The following is a 20,637-nucleotide window of genomic DNA, read 5'->3' as shown; positions in this document are numbered from 1 at the left end:
TAATTGCACACACACACACACACACACACACACACACACACACACGTATCAGAGGGTTTTCAATATAATTGTCTCAACTCTTTAGAATATCCTGACCTGTTTATCCCAGTATGCCAGATGCAGATCATGATTACCGATGTGTCATATCATGAGATCCTCGCAAACATTCCCTCGAGTGGTTACTTCCTCTTTCCTGGTGTGTCATCAGTGTCATGATGGCTCTAAAACTTACATCCCAGAGCAATGGTGGAAACATGGAAATTTCCCTTCCATCCCCCCCTCCAAACTCTCTTGCATCTAAATAATTTTCACATGGGCTCCTGGAGCTCCTACCTGCCCTATGATCTGTAGTCTCATTACTCTAGAGTTCTCCAAACTGATCTCCCTGTGGCTTTGTGGTTGTCAAATCCACCCTCTATGCTGTTGCCTGAAGAGTCTATCTAAAATGCAAATTAAGCATACTGCCCTCGCTGAAGAGTCTTCAATGGCTCGTTGCCGACCGGATGAAATCCTAGCTCCTTCCGTGCACCAAAAACATCATGGTTGAATGCTATTCATTTTCCCTTCTGGCCACCTCCTCTCTCATACCTCATTCAGTTCTTGTTCCCAGACCTTTGCTGCCCTGCTCTCCACACCTGGGATGGTCCACCTTGCAATCACTCTCCCCCAACCTCCTTCTTTAAGCCTACACTCAGATCTCATCCTGCCTTTCCCAGCTCCCACTCTCCCTGTCCCCACAAAGCAATAATATAGCCTGGGCTTCTCTAAATACTCTAGACAGACTTCTATTGTTGTACCTGGCACATTTCCTCTGTAATTATTTTCAGGTATTTCCATCTCCACTAGATAGTATCCTTTCTTAGCTTCTACTGACACACAGCAAATCTTGGATAAATAACTAATTAATAAATATAGCCTAAGGCTTTTCCAAAAAATAAACAAATAAGACATAATCTACTCTAGATCAAATCATGCTTTGTATTAGACAGTGACTTAAAAGAAGCATTTTTATCCTCCTTAATTAAAAAATACGTAGGCCAAAACTTATCAAAATTAGATCAAAAAGGACCAGTGAAAAAAATTTTACTTGGTTGAAACCATGTTGAATGTGGTTTTATTTGTGTTAGCTGACTCATTCTTGTGAAACCACATTTCTTCTCCCATTCTATCTGCATACGGGTATTTTTATGAAACTAAGTACCTTCAAAGTATTTTCAGATGTATTGGTTATTTTTCCTTATAAATCCCTGAAGTCAGTTAAGAAGAAATTACAATCATTTCACACATGAAGAACATGCGGCTGAAGGATTTTTATTTTTCCACACCAGTAACTAGTGTCTGCCTATGTCTCTGTCTCTCTCTGTCTCTCTCTGTCTCTCTCTGTCTCTCTCTGTCTCTCTCTGTCTCTGTCTCTCTCTGTCTCTCTCTCTGTCTCTCTCTCTCTCTGTCTTTCTCTCTCTGTCTCTCTCTCTCTCTCTCTCTCATTCCATCCTTTGTGTAATACAAATCGATTTGTGTGTCAGATACACCCTAGACTGTTTATAAATTCAAGGAGATTAGAGTTTGGCCATGTGCCTTAGACATGTATACATGGGTATGTTCTGTCATATACAGAGACACTCAATCTGTCCCAGCTGTATCTGTTTGTAAGCCAGCAGCACTTCAGTTAAAGTGGATCACAGCCATCCAACCGACCAGAGCAATTTCAAGCTTAAAAATATTTTAAGCTGTGTCTAGTTCAACCACTAATTCAGTGCTCAAACACCATCAGGGTGGTCCAAGCAGAAGATTCTCCAGTAATTACTTGACCATCTTGATTCACCAACGTCACAACTGCTTGAAACAATGCTGACCAACTTCAGAACCTTGGGAAGATGTCTCTCTACAAATCCATTATCTGTTATTTCTTCTTGGTAAAACTTTTTACCTTGTTGCTCAGTTACAATCTGACCTGAGTCTAAATTGCATCTACATTGATATTAGTTGGCAAATAACTTGGCTCAGTTTTTTTCATTTACAAAATAGAACTTGTTAAATAACTCATGCCAACAGCCTAGCACTATAGTATTGTCAACAACTGCACATAGTAAGTACTCAAAACTATGTTAACTAAACCAATAACTCTTCTTTATCCTTGGTCTGGTTTTGAGTGTGTTTGAGTTAGGGAGTGCATGCATGTGTGGGTGGAGGGCAGAGGTCATCATGGGATATCTTCCTCCACCATTCTCCACACTATTTTTTAAAACAGAGTCTCTCACTGATCTTGAAACTCATTGACTCAGCTAGACCGGCAAGCCCAGAGGAACTTCCTGTCTCTGCTTCCCCATTGCTGGAATCACAGATGCATGCCTCTGTACCTGGCTTCCCCCAAACTCAGGTCACAGGCTTGCACAGCAAACTAATTGAGCCATCAACCCAGCCTACATTGACCTGGGTCTTAGCAGTAACTCCTCAATTCTAATCACCAGATCTTCGAAGACAAACGCATTTAGTGTAGTAGACAGAACACAGATGACTTTCTTCAAACAACCCACTTGGCCTTCTGCCAAACATCCCATACTGATAAACCAGAGTAGGAATACAGTCTCACTGTAACCTGGGTCATCCATGTTTAACTTCTTCCTGTGCAGTAAGAGGTATTATCCTGAGTTCATCCAATCCTTGATCTTGTGACCAAAGTGAAAATTGTAAATCTTATGGGAGTGATTCTTAACAAAGCAGAGGTGAAAACCAGAGAGGTCACATTGAAGAGCCACTGCGTAAGAGACAGAGAGGAGTATCTCTTCCATCACTGTGGAGTTTGGATGAATTTTCATCAAACAGCAGGAACTAGAACTCCTTTGAATCCACTTGAAACTCAAAGTCTCTCTTGTCCTAATGAGAAAACAGGACCGTGCCCTTCAGCCTTTGGCCTGGTGACTCCATCTATTGTGACTTTTCTGTGCTCTTCAGCCTTTGGCCTGGTGACCCTACCTATGCCTGATTGTGACTTTTCTGTGCTCTTCAGCCTTTGGCCTGGTGACCCTACCTATGCCTGATTGTGACTTTTCTGTGCTCTTCAGCCTTTGGCCTGGTGACCCTACCTATGCCTGATTGTGACTTTTCTGTGCCCTTCAGCCTTTGGCCTGGTGACTCTATCTATTGTGACTTTTCTGTACCCTTCAGCCTTTGGCCTGGTGACCCTATCTATGCCTAACTATGACTTTTCCCTTTGCTTAAGTCCCAGGAGATTACAGCAAACGTGTCTACCAGGGTGTGCGAGTGAAGCACACAGTCAAGGATCTCCTAGCAGAAAAGCGCTCCAGACAGACAAGTAACTCCAGACTCAATGTAAGTCCTGATTAATTCAGTTTGAAGCCCTAAAGGCTGAAGCCTCTGCTAAAGCAAGCTCCCTCCTCTCTTCCTTTACCTACGCATCACTACCTCAGCCCCTGGCTCTGAGTTTTCTCAAGAGACTTATCCTTTACCTAGGACATATGTCAGAAATACTTTGGGTTTTGTTTTGTTTTGTTTTTTAATTCCTTCCCTGGATGGACAGTCTTTCCCTGTTGAGGACACCCATGTGATAGTCTCTGGGGACTTATCTACTAGTGTCAAGGTTTTTACTTGAACTTTTGTTCTCTACACTCTCCCCCACTGTCTTGCTCATCCCATTTTACAATGGTTTTTTTGTTTGTTTGTTTGTTTGTTTCACTTCAAAATATTATATGCATCTCTATTCATCTGCTCTTGATCATATGACCCTGGAAATAGAATGTGTTTACTCCCTCATGTCACAAAAACAACAGCCAACAAATGCTAGCCCTCCTCCTTACTAAGGTACCTGGTGTGATAGGAAGAAGAGGCATAGAGGGAACTCTGGCCTGCCAGGGACGTCTGTGTATGTAACACCCCCCTCTCCAAAAGTCTCCCGATCTAACAAGAAATGAGGCACCCAAAATGACCTTCAGGTTCCTCATAACATAAAATTGTCTGACTGTTCGTCACCTCAAGGCATGTCCATTAGCTACCAGCAATGTCTCCAGAGCTCTGTGACTTAATTGCTGACTACTTTAGTTAGTGACAGTAGAAACAGGATGTGTCCGGACTTTTCCACATTCCCCCAGTCGCCATAGAGAAAGGCTCAGAGCTTAAGGAAAATTTGCTGCCCTCTTATAGACGTTCTCTTCTCTATCTGAGAGATGCGGTTTGTGATAAATCCCAATAGGTTTGAAGCTTCACCGATGTCTGTCTGTCACATCTATACTTGTAGCTTTGCTCTCGGCCTAACGAGTTGTGATTGTGTCTCAAAAGGTGACGAGAGCTAATAGGAAAAATTAATGCCATGCATTCTATTGATACAATAGCCCAAATGCTGGACATTAGGTTACCAGGAATAAGTAGAGCAGCCACATCCAGCATCTAGTGCTGGGCACACAAGGGAAGTCCTTCCTCCGGATACCTGCTGACACGTTTGCCACCACTTTCAACACTGCTCCAATGGCAAACTCCTCCAACCCAACTGATCGGCTTCAGAATCAACTTCTGTATCCAAGACCGCCTTCTCATGCACACCCCTCTGCCCCTCTTTAAGCAGCCTCTTCCCTTCCACTCCGACAATCAGAGCTAAGCTTACACAGAGACATCTGAACAGCTGGACTCCTCGCCTCATCCCGATTCAGTATTTCTCCAAGGCCCTGCTCAGAAGCATCTGGAGGGTGTGTTATAAATATCCTTGCCAGACTGAGAGGGGAATCAGAGAGAGTGGGGGTGTTTCTGAATCTACTCAAAATGAGCAGCTACAACGTGCAAACGCCAGGGATGCTCAGCCACAACTTCAGACAAGAAAACAACTGAATTTTAAAGCCTGGTATTTTAAAAGGCTCAGGGAAATGTCCAATTAGGTAGAAAAGAGGCGCGTGTAAGCACATTGCGGCAGGGAATGGATCTTGTGTCTGTATGGTGTGAGGACAGAGTTCACACTTCTCGGTATCATAGGTACATACAAACAAATAAGAGAGAGCATTATTGTTTATGGCTTCTGGAAAAAGGTGTGCCATATAGAAAGACGGCAAGGCAGACTGCATCCAAACGGTAAATTCATGTGTGTTTTTAAAAATAAAAGGGCTTCATAAACAAGACCTATAAACATCAAGTCATGGATTTTTCTCTTTTTTTCTCTCTCTAGTTTTTAAGTTTTTCTTTTTTAAAAAGATAAAATGATATAATATAATATTATTATATAATATAATAACATATTACATAATAAAATAATACAAATACAACTAATCAGTTACAGCAGTTAAACATCAATATTTTACTAAATCTTTGAGACTTTCATACAATACATTTTGATCATATTTACCCCTAATTCCTTCCCCCTGACTCTTCCCAAATCTACCATCCACCTCCTGACTTTACAACCTCTTTTTGTTTTCTATAATCCATTGAGCCCAATTCATGCTGCCTCAATTGGTGCCAGGCAACGACCACAGGAGTACGGTCAACATATCAGAGCCACACCCTTAAAGAAAAGTGACTCTCCCTCCCCAAGAAGCCATACACTGTCCCCAGCTCCCCTGTTAGATGTAGGCCTTGTGAACCCTTCTCCCTTCCATGCTGGTGTGTGAATCTATCTTGTCCAGATCTGTGCAGGCAGACACGACCGCTGTGCAGTATGAGTGCAGCAATCCCACCATGCCCAAAGGGTACGGTTTTGCTATGGCCCTCCTTAACCCGTGGCTCTCACAGTCTCTCCACCCCACCTACTGCAGTGCTCTCTAAGCCCTAGGGAAAGAGCTGCCTTATACATGCCCCATTTGTGTCTGAACAGTCCACGCACACTTACTCTGCCCTTTGGCCAGCTTTTAATTTCTATGGTAACCACCATCCACTGTACAAGGAAACGTCTCTGATGAGATCTGAAAGCAGCAGACAATGAAAGCACGTGATTCAATGTCATCTTAGAACACAGATTCCCGGGCTTGTCCCATTTATGGAGGTGGCGTCAGGGGGAAAGGATCAGTTCAGCACTTTCTCCTTGAATAACAATTCTCTTGTACATTGTGAGTTACAAAAAGGAGCAAGTGCCCTAGCCTCACATAGCAACATGGCTTCTTATCTCTTATCCAGTTAAACCAGAGCTGTTGGCCTAGTACATACTGAGAAGCCAGGAACCAGATATACAGCACACATACACAGTCTCCTAAAAGCCAAACATCTGCTAGGAAGAAAGACACCTACACATAAAAAGTACACATTCATATAGCCAAACACTACACTGAATGCTGACACCAGTCTGTACACCTATGCGATATGAAAATAGCTATTATATTTATGTGCAGAGAGAGTGAGGTGTAGTTTTGTGCGTTATCGCATATTATGGGCATGTTATCTGAGATTTGCATTTACAGCTTTCTGTTTTACAGATAAGTGGGTTGAAAATAGGATAAATATGTGTTGAAAAACAAGACAGGGAATGGTATGCTATAGAAACAGCTTGGAGGACCGGAGTTAGGTTCCCAGCCAACAGAAACTGTGTGAGTCGAGTGGCTCACAACTACCTGTAACTCAGCTCCAGGGCACCTGTCACTTGCTTTTGGTCTCTGCGTACATCCTCACGCACGTGGCATACCCTCACACACACACAGGCACGTAACTTTCTTTTTTTAAAAGTGCTTTTCACTCTATACAATTTGCAAGTAGTATATTTTCTGAGTCTTAACTCCACTTTTAAAAGGAAAGCTCACACTAACCTTTGATACATGAAAAAAAAAGAGGAGAGAGAGAGAGGGAAGGGGAAGGGGGAGGGGAGGGGGAGAGAGAAGTGTATGAGAGAGAATAAGCATTAGCTAGAAATACTAGCAAAAGAAAACTATGTTGCCTCCACAGGACTTTAACTCCATGTAGTGTTAAGTCACGTCCATCTGTGGTACTGACAAGACCACCCAGGGCAGTAGATGGAACCTTAACTCCATGTTCTCACCGCATCATCTCAATTCTAGAATCTTCTTTCTCACTTTGGTGATGTTTAATTTTCAGTGGTTAACTGTGTAGCATCCAATGTGAGCGTATTTGGACTTTAAGCACCTGTATGAATTGATTTTACTACCCATTTACTACTTCAGAATACTGAGAAATTTGTCTAGAAAGATATTACCGTCAGTCAGCGCTCACTCTTTAGGCCTATTTCTATCCCTGCTGTAAATGTAGCTCAATGAGCAGAAACCATGGAGCACCCTGCTGCCCCCAGACCCTCCCTCCCAGGCTCTGATTCTGTTTCAAAAGCAGTACCAAGATCCATACAGCATAGTCAGTCTCCGTTCTCAGATGGGCATCTAATAAGGAAACCACTCATGAGGCAAAACATTTCCAAATGATTATGGCTAAGGGCCAATGACTAATGTCCCCAACCAAATACTGAACTCCCAAAGATCCCATATCAATCCTCAGGGACCTATTGACCGATACATGATTAAAGAGCTTGAGAGGAATTTACCTGGGTGGACATTTAATGCAGTCAGATCTAAGGACAGCTTTGAAAGAGAAAAACAAGAGAAAAGCAAGGCTGGAGCAACGAGACAACCACCAAGGAGCCCCAGAAGCTGCAAAGGCTGGAGGAAACAGAGGCTAGAATCCCCACTGAGCCCCCTAGCAAGGGAGCCTGCAAGAAGCAGAGGAGAGATTCCCCACTGAGCCCATAGCAGGGCCCGCCTCTCGGCAGGCTCAGGGCAGCTGGTCTTCAGAACGAGGAGAGCACATTCAGTTGGTTTTGGACACTGTTTAATAGTGATAGGTTAAGGTTGTCCTAGGAAGCTAGTGCATGAGTGCTGAAAAATTAGGTCCCCTCGGCCGATATGCTTCCAGAAGCAGTTATCAGATGCCCATGGTGGCTGCCAGCTCCTTCTGACCACTTGTGTCCCAGGGTGACACAAGCTGAACTTCTCTACCTTTACAAAAGACTTTCCTCAAGAACAACTTTCACGTTCCTTATTTTGCAGGAACGTTTTGTAAAATATCATAAAAATCTATGCATTTTATATGAATGGAAACATAAGTAACACGCATCACAAAACAGAGTGGACTGGGATTAACTTAGAGACAATTTACAGACGACACGTCTGTGGAGTCAGTAAGTAACTGCTGCCCGCCATGGCCTCCTCAGGTGAGCTCTAGGGTCTAGCAGGTGTCTGCCCACTTCCTGGGAAAGATTCAGTGCTGGTGATGGATGTTTCATTAACATCAAGTCCACAGATTGATTGTGTCATCACAGGGAGAAAAGTGGCCTGTAAACTGTGCTTACGGCCTAAGAAAGATGCTCCTTCTGCATTCAAGTTCCTGACTGGAGCAGCCTTGTTAAGACTGTAGATGGTGACGGTCAACATTTTCATACCACAGTAATGCTTGTTGTAAAGGCATGTCACTGCTGAGTGAACTGCTGTTAATTAACGCAATCATGGTCTTTTTAACGTGTTTCAAAATTTAAGACTTCAAAATCCCCCTGGAGTCTAATTTTAGCATATTGGCAGAAGGACCTGGATTTTTACCCCCTCTAAAACTATTTTAGTAGTTTTGTTTTAGTGTTTTCTTAAATAAAACACTGCATGATTTCCAAGTTGCATATTTGTGTGCTAATTTTGCAAGTGAGTTTTTACTCAATTATTTTGATATTTAGGTTTCTTTTCCTTCAGGGTATTTAATATGTTGCTCTATTAGCAAACCTTTTCATTTTAATATCTCTACTGCTGACTTTAAACTTGGCTTGTGTTCTGTAAAAGTTAAGTCATACGCTTCGAGGTGTAGGAAGATTCCTCTTAACGACCCCAATGACAGAATCGATGACTTAGTTTGAACCAGTAACTGTTGAACCGTTTTACTTGGGTGGCATCTGTCTTTGGTTTGTTTTGCTTTGATTTCTATGTGACACTAGTTGGCCATGCAACAGTTGCACTGTGCAACATTACAATAAGGACTGGGAAAACTTATATGGATGTAATGGCTACTACAGTTTGCGATAGTATTCCTCTCTAGTTCTCAGGAATTTAAACGTGACCAAGCCTTCTATACTTTGTCACAAAAAGCAGGTTTTCCAGGTGACTATTTTGGTGAGTGTCAAAATAACAATTTATGGTGTATTGCTGTTGATTCACTTTGAATCAAATCATATATTACAGCAAAAAAAAAATCTTGTATCAAACAAGATTTTGACCAAAGCACCATTTATTTCACCTCCGCACATACTGTGGCTTGGCAAATGGTGAGTCTCTGTGTATTTTTAAATTGTGAATTTTCTTTATTTTTTTTTCTCAAGTTTGGTTTTATTTTCTGTAATTCTTCACTATTTCCCTGGATTTCTGCCAGGATAAAGAGATAGATAGATAGATAGATAGATAGATAGATAGATAGATAGATAGATAGACAGACAGACAGACAGACAGATGGCAGACAGATAACAGACTTGCCAACATCTGGTATGCCAAAACTATATAATTAGATTTCTGACTGATGAATTTTTTTTTGCAACTACACTATTCCAATTGAACTCATAAAAGCTAATCATTTAACATTTTAAGAATCACATCACAAAATTCAATAAACCCTGTTAGCTACAGAATTTAAAAAAAAAAGAAAGGCAATAAGCTTAATTGCCACAATTTTTCTGTTCTGTCTTGAAATTCAGTCAACAATTCACAGACTATTTTGCTCGCTAATCAAGTTTTTCTTACGCAATCATAAAGATTCATCTAGAGTCACTGAATGCACGGCAGCTGGCACGAGGGGAGAATGAAATGAACGCTGTTTGGAATTTCAATTGTGTGGGAGGGTAGGCAAGTACCTTGTGGGAGACTAAGCAGGGGGTGGAACCAGGCTCTAGTGGTTAATCTTGCCTGAGGATTGGTGGATATGGTGATAGCGTTCTGGGCACACCCACGGAAACACTGCAGTCAGTAACAATAGCCAAGCAGAGGTGAAGGTCTGGGTTAATATTTTACATAAACACAAGGAAAAATAAACAGAAATATCTGGCTCCGGTTTTGAAAGCCTTTAACTGAAGGAAATGCCAAGAACTATTCCACGGAGGAAATATTTGGATTATGCTGCCTTGAAGTATGCATAAAATAAATGTAAAACAAAAGTTACTTTCATATGGCGAGATCCTTCCATGCCAACTCCAAGTGTTTGCTTCTCAAATATTAGTCATTACACCTCTGCTCTTTCTACCCAGTCCTAAATCCATCTACTTCGATCTGCTGCTTAAGTCTCTGTGGAGGACATTTGGGATATGGCTATATCTTGGTTAATAATTTGTCCTAATCATTTTTCGGGGGAAATCGTTGTGAGCAGAGGAGCGAAGGCTGGCAGTGGGTCAAACGTGGAAGAAACTCTGAACAGCAGGTTATCGAGCACCGTCAAGCAATCTTTATGGCCTGGGGTCATTGAGAATGTTTGCTCTTTGATGAGAGAGGTCTGAGAAACACTAACTACAGGACAGGTGTCCACTGGCTGGCTAGGTTTGGGGGACTACCTCTGCAACAGGTCCACAATGGGAGGTTTGTTTAGTTCCCTGCCCAGGTGTCGCTTAGCTCTGCCAATCACACAAACACCCCGCTTTCCACTGAGCATAAACCTGTGACATCCAGATCTGAGATTTGCATCTGTATTTCCTGGGAAATAGTTGGAGGGAAGATACACAGTGGGGGAAACCATATGTTATCTCAAAAGTTTCTTTGACCTCCCTGAGGCTTCTGCCCCAGAGAAACACTGTGGTTGCCCGGGTCTCTTCCAGGCCCTCACTGTGTCTCTGTAAAGTTAACTGCATTCTCCTTTCTTAGCCTTGATGTCTTCGTCAGCAATTATAGTTGAACCACTTCCTAAGACTCCGCTCATCTCAGCATCCAATTTTATTTGTATTTGTCTCTGTGTGTGCGCAGGTATTGCACACATATTTGTGGGGGTACACATGTCGGGGTACACATGTGTGCTGGGGCTGCAGGGCTACAGGCTCAAATGTGATTTAAGAGTTCAGTGAGACTGTTTCTTACTGAGTCAGAACTCACCAGTTGTGCAACGCTGATAGCCCAGGGTGCCATGGGTAACTGCCAGTCTTTACAACCCCAACTGTGAGATTACAAGATCCCACCACCATACCCAGATTTTTACATGAGGGCTACAGGATTAGAATCGAAGCCTTCTGGTTTCAGGACAGGTACTTGGCCAATTAAGCCATCTCCCCAAGCCCAGTATTCATTTCTAAGTAAATTATATTTTATATATTTGAGATTTACCAACCCACTGCTATGAGATAACGTGTAGATAGTAAACTGGTTACCATAGTGAAACATCTTAAACTATATACACAGATAAATACACACACACACACACACACACACACACACACACACACACACACTCATGTATCGTTCTACACAGTTACTCTATACATTGTATTACAAGAGCTATTACAATGTATCTCTATTGCAAAGGTCCCAACAGCACAGTTTTATGAACCACCTCCCCTGTGCCGGGCATCAGACCTTTTGACTGACTTTGTACATCTTCACCTTTGAACTACCGCTCAGGATGTCATTTTTAAGGCTGAAACCTTTAAAAGTGTATCCTCTTCCTCCAGCCTCTTTATTTTGGTTATTAATTTTTAAATGTCTCATCTCACTATTTAGCACTTAAAACAAATCTCGGGAAGCTAGGGATATGGCCCAGTGGGTAAAGTGCTTTCTGAGTCTGCATGAGGACTTCAGTTTGTATCCCATCCACCCAAGTAAAATCTGGGAGTGGTGGTGTCCACTCAGAACCTCAGGGCCGGGGCCAGGGAGGAAGGAGAGAGCATGCAGACTGCTGAGGCCCACAGGACAGCCAGTGTGGAAAGTGACTCTGTCTCAAATTAATAATAATAATAATAATAATAATAATAATAATAATAATAATAATAATAATATAAAGTAGAGGACTGAGGAGATGGCTCAGTGATAAGCGCTTGCTGCACAAGCGTAAGAACCAGATTTCCTGTGCTCTAAACTCATGGTTGCCAGGTAGGTACAGTTCTGTTGACGGGAAGGAAATGTTCTCTTTGAAGAAGAAAATTAAAATAGCAAAATGGCTCTGTTCCTGAACATTGTGTAGGTTCAGACAGAGACATGCGTGGACAGGGTGAGTGGTGAGCACTCCATGGAGGAGGGTGTGCCTTCAGCTAGGGTTGAAAGGAAGATGACTTGGGTGATCCAACAGGGTGCACAGAGGGGACAAAGGTCAAGGGGAAGGAGAGGTCCACCTGTCAGTCTGCCACATGGCATAGGTGGACCATTTTGCCTGCACACTACAGGGGTGAGAGAGAGGGTAGAAGGACAGCCCTTCTAAACTTGGCCCTGCCTGAGACACTTTCTCAGACATCCCCTGGGACCCCTGAGATGGCGTTTTCCACCTTAACATCTTTTGCACTGCACTAGGACCGTTTGCTGCCCTAAATCTTCCCCGGTTGGCTAATGTTTTGCTACTTTCTGCCTGTTCCTTCTGAATGAATGGCAGTGTGGCGGAACAGGCAGGAGCCTGTCTTTCAGAATTATGGACTCAGGCTCAGACTCCACCCGTGGAGATGGTCCTGATTTCTGAGTCTCAGTCTCGTCCCGAAGACACGGGGCCAGCAATACCCACCACAGACGGTAACAGCAGTGAAATCAGGTTGTGTCTGCAGGGCACCCGGTACGTAACATGCTCAGCACGCAGTGGCTTTTATGGGTCTTATAACAGCTGACACATGGCACCACTTGATAAGCACCAGAGGAAATAAGTGGCAACCTCACCTAGACACATGCTTGATTATGGGGTGTTCTGAAAGCAGGTCGGAAAGCCAGCTCCTCCCACCCTCGTAACTACCATTTCTAATGTAACGGAAACACGTCAAACCACTAACGCTGCAGGTTAGAAAAAAATACTTATTCTGAGTGAATGAAACAGAAAAATGGCAGAAGCAGGGGTCATTTTCATGACATAGGGTTTATTTTGTTGCTTGGGATTAATTTTAATTGATTCAGCTGAATAACTATACATATTTTGTAATGCAGTGTGATATTCAATATACATGTGCAATGTTTGATCAACAGTGTGCTGGGCATACCCATCCCCCTCCAGCACTGCCCGTTTCCTCGTTTAGCTGTACAGGAGACACAGTTACCAGCCAGAGCTTGGTTCTAACGCGCAATGAGACTTTCAGTTTGCCTCTTTTACTCTGATGCTCTCTCCCTCCCCTCTCTCCACACACACCTCCGCTGACCCTTCCCAGCTTCTAGTAACCACTCTAGGAGATGGCTCTGTAAAGGTTGCAGATGTCATGGAGAACAAGTAGTACTTGACTTCCTAGCCTGTTTCGTTTAACATAATGGTGCCAGTTCCATCTGGGCTGCCACAATGACAGCTTTCCTCCATTGTGTAGCTGAATAACATCCCATTGTGTATGTACCTCATCTTCAGCCAGCTGTGGGTCGCTCAGGTCACTCCTTGTCTTAGAAGCGGCAAGCTTAATTGGACGCTTGTCAGTGTCACCCTCTTCCCTTCTGTGGGTCAAGGAAGTTGAACGGCTACCGAACAGCTAAGCCGAGATATTCCAGTTGCTTCACTCTGCAATGTTAAATAGCCCAAACCTTAGCTACTCTCAAATATGGATTTGATCATAAACTCTATTTCATGAAAAGCCTTGCTTCAGGCAGCAGGGAGAAGATACAAACCAGGATGTGCTAGCACCTTCCTGCCCTGACAGGACTTCCTGAAGCTAGGGCTCCTCAGTGTGAGAGGTGCACAGGGGAGGGATCAGTGCTCACCACAGCTCAAGGTATTCTCCTTTCCCCGATGGGCAGAGCTGTTTTTCTTCCTAATTCAACAGACCTCAAAAACATGTTCCACCCACGCGCCAACACAAACATACACACTCACACACACACATACACACACATATACACACACACACATACACACACACAAACATACACACACATACACACACTCACATACACACACATACACACACTCACACACACACACATACACACACACATACACACACACACACACACACACACCATGCTCCAATTCCTAACCTCCAAGGCCAAACTTAAGTGAAAAAGAAATCCTCTTTCCTCAAAGTAAACCGGAGTTTTATAAATTGGATTAACAAGAAATGTGGGGAAAAAAAAAACAGAAAAATCACACAAAGCACAAAAATAATCACATGACCCACAAACAGCTTGACACTTGAATTTAATATCTGGACAAGAACTGTCATGGCGGTGCAATTGTGTTGACTTTCATCATTTCCCTCAATAATAATAATGATGACAATAATAATAATAATAATAATAATAATAATAAGAAGAAGAAGAAGAAGAAGAAGAAGAAGAAGAAGAAGAAGAAGAAGAAGAAGAAGAAGAAGAAGAAGAAGAAGAGTTGGCACATACCTGTTTATCCCAACACTGGAGAATGGAGGCAGGAGGATCAGGAGTTCAAAGTTGTCTTCAGCTACATCATGAACTGAAAGCTACATGAGACCCTGTCTCATAGCTGTTATTTACTGCTGAACTCTGAAACAGAGACTTTACAAATATCCCCATTTCTGTATTTTAATTTATATTCATTTATCAACAAGAGCTCAGCAGCCCCAAAGGAAATGAAGTGGGAGAATGAACAACCGGGTAAAAAGCTACAGAGCTTATATTTGAACCTGGATTTATGGGACTCCAGAGTTTTCTTTCATCTGATGTGAGATATATATATATATATATCATGATGTAGGGGCGACTGAAGTTCTGCTATCCCTCCAGAGTTCTGTGATTACAGGTAGGCACCCCCATGCCTGGTTTTTGTAGTTCTAGCATCAAGCCCAGGAGAGGATTTTTTTGTACACACTAGACTAGAATTCAACCAACTGAGCTACATCCTCAACTATCTTGACTACACTGCCTTCTTAAATGTAGATAGTCAAACCAAGGTGGGACAAGGCTTGGAGTCACCACTATTTTTCATAGCAAGCTTCAGATTTCATATATAGTGATGGGTTCCCATTATATCTCATGCCCCTCACCATACACATGTGATCTCCAACCCTATCATTGCAACAGGTATGTAGACTACGCAGGGAATGCCCCACCAAGACCAAGAGTCTCATTTCCTATGGTCCCAGTATACCTTAAAAGGAACCAGATGCCCAAAAGTTCTCATTTCTTTTAACAATTTTCTTTAGTTCAATTTCATAATCGGCTCTAACCAACAGTCACCATGCTTATCACCCCTACCTCCCCTGGAATACTAGATCTCTTGGGTCTCTCCACAATCACACCTAGAGTATAGGACCTCCTGATCCAAAATCCTCTCACGTCACACATGGACACTGAAGAAGCTTCCCTTCGATTCTCTTAAAAATCCACAAACTTCCTTCTTTTTAAAGATTCCTAGGCATCGCTTCTCGGCCTTTTGGCTAAGATCAAGTGTAAAGATTCCTAGGCTCACACAACCTATTTCTCTCTCTAATTTTCTCTTCTACATACTCCCTGCAGCCTCTTGTGGCTATCCCTCTGATTTGAGGGGTTAATATGGCTCCCACTTCCTCAAAGAAACATGAACTTCATTCCCAGGGTCAACTCTCACTTGAGACCCAACTGTCCCTAGAGACCCATCCCTTGAGGTTATCTTACTTGCAGGGTAACCAGATTCTCTCATGGTTACACATAGGAAAGAGCATTACTTGTATTTTGATGTTTGATTAGCTTATATTGATTAATTGTACATGAGTTTCATTGTGATATTTTATACATGTATATATTTTGATCGGATCCACCCTATTCTCTTTTCTTGTCTCCCTTCCCCTCCCACTTATTTCCCTCCTCTTTCCAATTAGTCCCCCTTCTTCTTTCATGTTTTTTCCTTTTTGAGTGATTCGATGAGTCTCATTAGTGTTTCTTACAGGCATATAGGGGAGGGGGTGGCTTACAGGTACTTGGGCACCTTTTCAATGGTTAGACTACAAAGAAAATGTCTCTTTTTCTCACCTACCAACTATTAATTGTATACATTCATTAAGACATCCTCAGGAAAGAGATGGGATGCCATGAGCTCATTCCTCCTCCAGTCTAGGATGTTGGGAGACTTGTGTGGATCTGGTGTAGATCCCGTGTGGGTAATCACATTGGACGTTGAAGGGTGTGTCAGTCACTTTTGGCCATGCCCAAAAGCCAGCATTAGCAAATATAGAACTAGAGAAAGTAGAAGCCAGCATCCTTACACCATACTTTCTTATGGAAAGTATGGGAAAAGACTGGAGGATGTGGACCACCAATGCTCTCATTCCCTGGAACCCTATAGCAAAAGACGAATGGAACCCTTTCCTAATATGGAACTCTAATTTTAATCAATACCACACACACACACACACACACACACACACACACACACACACACACACACACACCTGCTAAGCTTTTGCAGTTTATCCATTGCTCTAACTCTGGTGGCACTTTAATGATTCCACTGACTAGCAGTGGTGGGCTGAAAGGAGCAACGCAAAGCGAAATTCAGAAGCTGAATATTCACATTTTAGAGATGTGGAGTCGATCACATAAATCCATAGCTCTGATCTAAGAACACAGCAACGTACAAATGCCATTGGAAATCAGGGGTTCTAAAGTTTCACACGAAGCTCTGAAGGCATGAGTGCAAAGAAGACAGTGGTGTACCGTCAAAGCAAATGCCCAGGAGTTGCTTGGATTTTCTAAAATTAATCATTAAACTTACTGTACACCTCTGCAAACCTCATACCTGGAACCAATCCTATGAGAGTTTTGGCTTCAGTCAGATATCACCTTTGCCTAAGGCACAATGAACTGTCATCACATGGCTACTGCGTGTTTAATAGCTTGCTACTGTTTGTGTTTTCTTATTTTTTTTATGATTTTTGTCTTATATATTGAGAAACACCTCATGTTTGGTTACTAAAGCTATTGAAAAAACTTGAATTTTTAACACATTTACTTCATTTTTACCTTACTATTTTTTCTACATTTCCCACGGACAAATCCATTTCTTACTCCCCATTTGTCTGCAAGTTCTTATTAGAGGGAACTCACATCTAATCGAAGAGTATCTTTCCCACACCTTTTCCTTGTTCTCAAGGAATGTTGCCTCTTAGCATCACTAAGAAGTCCCTTCATGAGCCCAGAAATAATAAAAAAACAAAAAAACAAAAAACAAAACAACATGTTCTGAGAACTCAATGCCTTGTAAATGCACACAAAATGCCAATATTTGAATTTAGGGACACACGTTCTACATCTACAGTTGCCCTTCATTTGAATGGATGCTTTATTTTCTAAGGCTTCCCAGACCTCCTATTGTCTGACTTTAATTAGCTCACTGTCCTGCCCTGTTTGGAGAACTGAACCACACTTCCAGAGCTTTCTGTGGACCCCACCCAGCCACCTGCTCCTGCACAATTACAGAAAAAAAAAAACTTTAAATAATAATAAAAGCAAGCCTTTCATAGGGAACTTATTTTCTCAGCTGTTCTCTTGGTTCTGTGGAATTTTCTTTTTAAAATGTCATGAAATTTAAAATCATTCCTGGTGGAGAATTCTTTCATGCAGCTTGCAAAAATAATCAGGTTTTACAGCAAAGCAACCATGGTTGTTCCATCTGGCGGGGCTGCAGTTCTGCAATCCCTTCACTGGCCAAAATGCTTCCCAGTGGCTCTCCTTGCTCTAACTTAGCTGCGCAAATAGAAACAGCATTTCAAAGGCACACCAAGAGGCAGGGGTGGAAAAATATGTTTCATTTTGTAACTTAGGCAACAGTAACCACAGAGACAGCCTGGACATAATTTTGTGCCAAGCAGGAGAGCTGTTAAAATAAAAATTTTAAGAAACCGTCAAAAAGTTGGAATTCTGTAATCATGGGAACTTTCCAAGGGACATAAAACAGTCCACGGCTCAGAAACTGGAGATGTTTGGAATCATATTTTTTTTATCAAACATGAAATTAACCATAAAGATATAAAGATGACATTAGTTTTAATATTTGTTAATTAGTTGCCTTAATTACAAAGGAAACCCACTGTGCAATTGCTGAAGAGAATACATAAGTAGAAAGTGTCAGGAAGGGCTGGAGAGATGGCTCAGCGGTTAAGAGCACCGACTGCTCTTCCAGAGGTCCTGAGTTCAATTCCCAGCAAGCACATGGTGGCTCACAACCATCTGTAATGGGATCTGATGCCCTCTTCCAATGTGTCGGAACAGTGTATTCATATACATGAAAGTGTCAGGAAACTACAGTAGAGATCTGTGGAAGTCTCCCCACACTGCACCACCAAAGTCAATTTCACATACATTCTTACAGATGTTTGCTGCAACTGCTGGTTAGAACCTAAGTTAATGTAACAAGTTCACTGACCTCAAAATGTATCACGTATGGCTAGCTGCACAGGCTGTTACAAGGTAAACCTGTGTTTCCATAATAAGTTCTTCACTTCAGAATTTTAACATGGCTTTTGCTCTTCACTCCTCTTCCTCTGTGCTTTTGAAAGCTTTAACAATCATTCCTTCTACATCAACAATGTAGTCCCCATGGTTGCCTAGGTTACCAAGGGTGAAGACATCCGACACAGAGCGAGGCTTTGTAAATATAAGGGCTCATAAAGGGTTTTCACCATTCTGTCCTCAATTAAACATTATTGCTGGCATAGGAGCAGACATGTACAGTGCACCATTAAGTTAGATCATGGAAGAACTTACAGGCCTTTCCACTCTGTAGTGTGGGACGGGCAGATGTGGCGGTGCCTCTGTAAACAAGTGTCAGTGTGAAGGAAGTCAATGGTGAACAAAAGAGAAAAGGCCCTGGGGACTGTATGGTGGCCAGGGCAGAGACCAGGACAGCTCTCAGCACATAGAGGCATGAATCAGCCATCTTCATACAGCTTCTAAAAGGATGACAGACAGACTGCAGACAGAAGTGTGACCCGTCAGCCTCGTGACACCCTGCCAGACCTTCAGCATCAGGTCTTCACTGGACTCCAACCACTATACACTCACTCTACCAACAACTCCAGACCCATGGCTTCACTATCAGAGTCCATGTTCTAGGATAGCATTTTCACCATGGCTACACCACTGAAACTCTTGAAGACTCATTGCCCACTTGTGGACAAAGTCCAAGTCCTTACTTAGCACAGCTCAATGGCCCTTTGTACCCGAGCTCCTGTGTCTTCCTCCAGCTCCTCTCCATCATTTCCTGTCTTCACACTTCCTGTCTGTATTCCCACAACTCAGACAAGCTATTGCATACATCCCAAGCCTTGGTTTTCTCCACAGTAACACATCCTTCTCCAACCTGATTGGTGATTTCCTTTCATCTTTTCGGACTGGATTCAGGTGCCATCTATATGATGACACAGTCAGTCACCCCAACTCTCATCTGTGTCCTCATTTCTCCATCTACACCAAGTTGTGGTTAAACAGATCTAGATTAGAACCCAGGCTGTGTCGGGTAACCTTGAACAGGTCAATCTATAAACCAGAAGATACCTTATAGCATCATCTGAACGATTAATGGTAAACATCTGGTGAGAACACTTAGCACACAATTTGAAGAGAACGAAAACACATCTATAAAAGTTGTCACTCAAAGTGAGTGACACATTCATTATGCCTCTCAGGAAGCAGCTACAAGAAGCACTCATTCCATTGCCCTCAACTCTTATTCTAAATACTGCTCTAATTACACCCACATTTGTATAGCTATTGTCCTAAGGATCTATATGCCGACTACAAAACCCGTGTCTTCTTTGTGTTTCTGGAATTACTACAGTCCTAGAGCACAACAGGGGCACAGTATATTTGTATGGAATCAACCAAAGGAAGTGCAAAGGAGCAGGTTCCCTTCTGTTCCTTGCAGAAAAGCCAAGCCTCTCCTCCTCTGGGTTCAGTTCATAAGATTCCTTGCGCCAGGGAGCTTTCTTTTCTCCCTTCACCTTCAGTCTCTGAGCCCACTAACTAACCTTACTTCTAACCTCCCATCTGTACAAAGTAGGAACAAGCCATTGTATCTCATGGGCTACCTTTTCCTGGCTATGTGTCTGCTACTTCAAGCTGCCTAAGAAACCACTTGGCCTTAGTAGTATAAAACATGTATCATTTCTTACAGCTTTCAGGGTCATCTGAAGCTTCATTGGCTGTCTTCTGGGGACCACCCATGCAGTTGCATTTAGCTGGGGGCTTGGCCAGAGGCACTCTCCCTTGCCTCTCTGGTACCTGGTGCTGCTGGTTCTTGACAGGATCACCCCACTTTCACTTCATGTAGTTTCCCGTCCTTCTGGAGGCTAGACTCCCTTCCTTACGAGGAAGTAAATGGTAGTGAATGAAACGACCTTCAGAGCCCCTTGAAGCCTAAGATCTGAGCCTCACAGACCCCTTCAGCCATATTTTATCAGTCAACTTGAACCACAACCCGGTACCCTAAATTCAGGAGTAGATCTGTGACGCCACTTCCTGGGGGGAGGAGCTTCCAAGAAACCGTAGCCGTGTTTTCGTCTCACAGGTGGTTCATCTTCACAAGTGGGTCCTAATCTGAGCAGTTGATTGTTTTCTCCTGGCGCCTGCAAAGCCCCGTGAT

General features: G+C 42.7%; 1 protein-coding gene across 2 annotated transcripts in view; it reads left to right on the top strand.

Annotated features, from left to right (window-relative positions):
* Pou2af2 (POU class 2 homeobox associating factor 2) overlaps window positions 1–20,637 on the top strand; it is a 40,859-nt gene that overhangs the window by 7,375 nt on the left and 12,847 nt on the right. Inside the window, exon 2 of one of the 2 annotated variants that reach the window (XM_087563354.1) lies at window positions 3,227–3,330. In XM_087563354.1, coding sequence (XP_087419480.1) covers window positions 3,227–3,330 — 104 coding nt within the window. Of the gene's footprint in view, window positions 1–3,220; window positions 3,331–20,637 lie in introns of both variants that reach the window. The other variant, NM_001433385.1, reaches the window with a different exon arrangement.

Source organism: Rattus norvegicus, chromosome 8, assembly GCF_021556685.1.
Source record: "Rattus norvegicus strain SHRSP/BbbUtx chromosome 8, alternate assembly SHRSP_T2T, whole genome shotgun sequence".
Lineage (NCBI taxonomy): Eukaryota > Metazoa > Chordata > Mammalia > Rodentia > Muridae > Rattus > Rattus norvegicus.
This window is presented reverse-complemented; position numbering and strand designations above follow the sequence as displayed.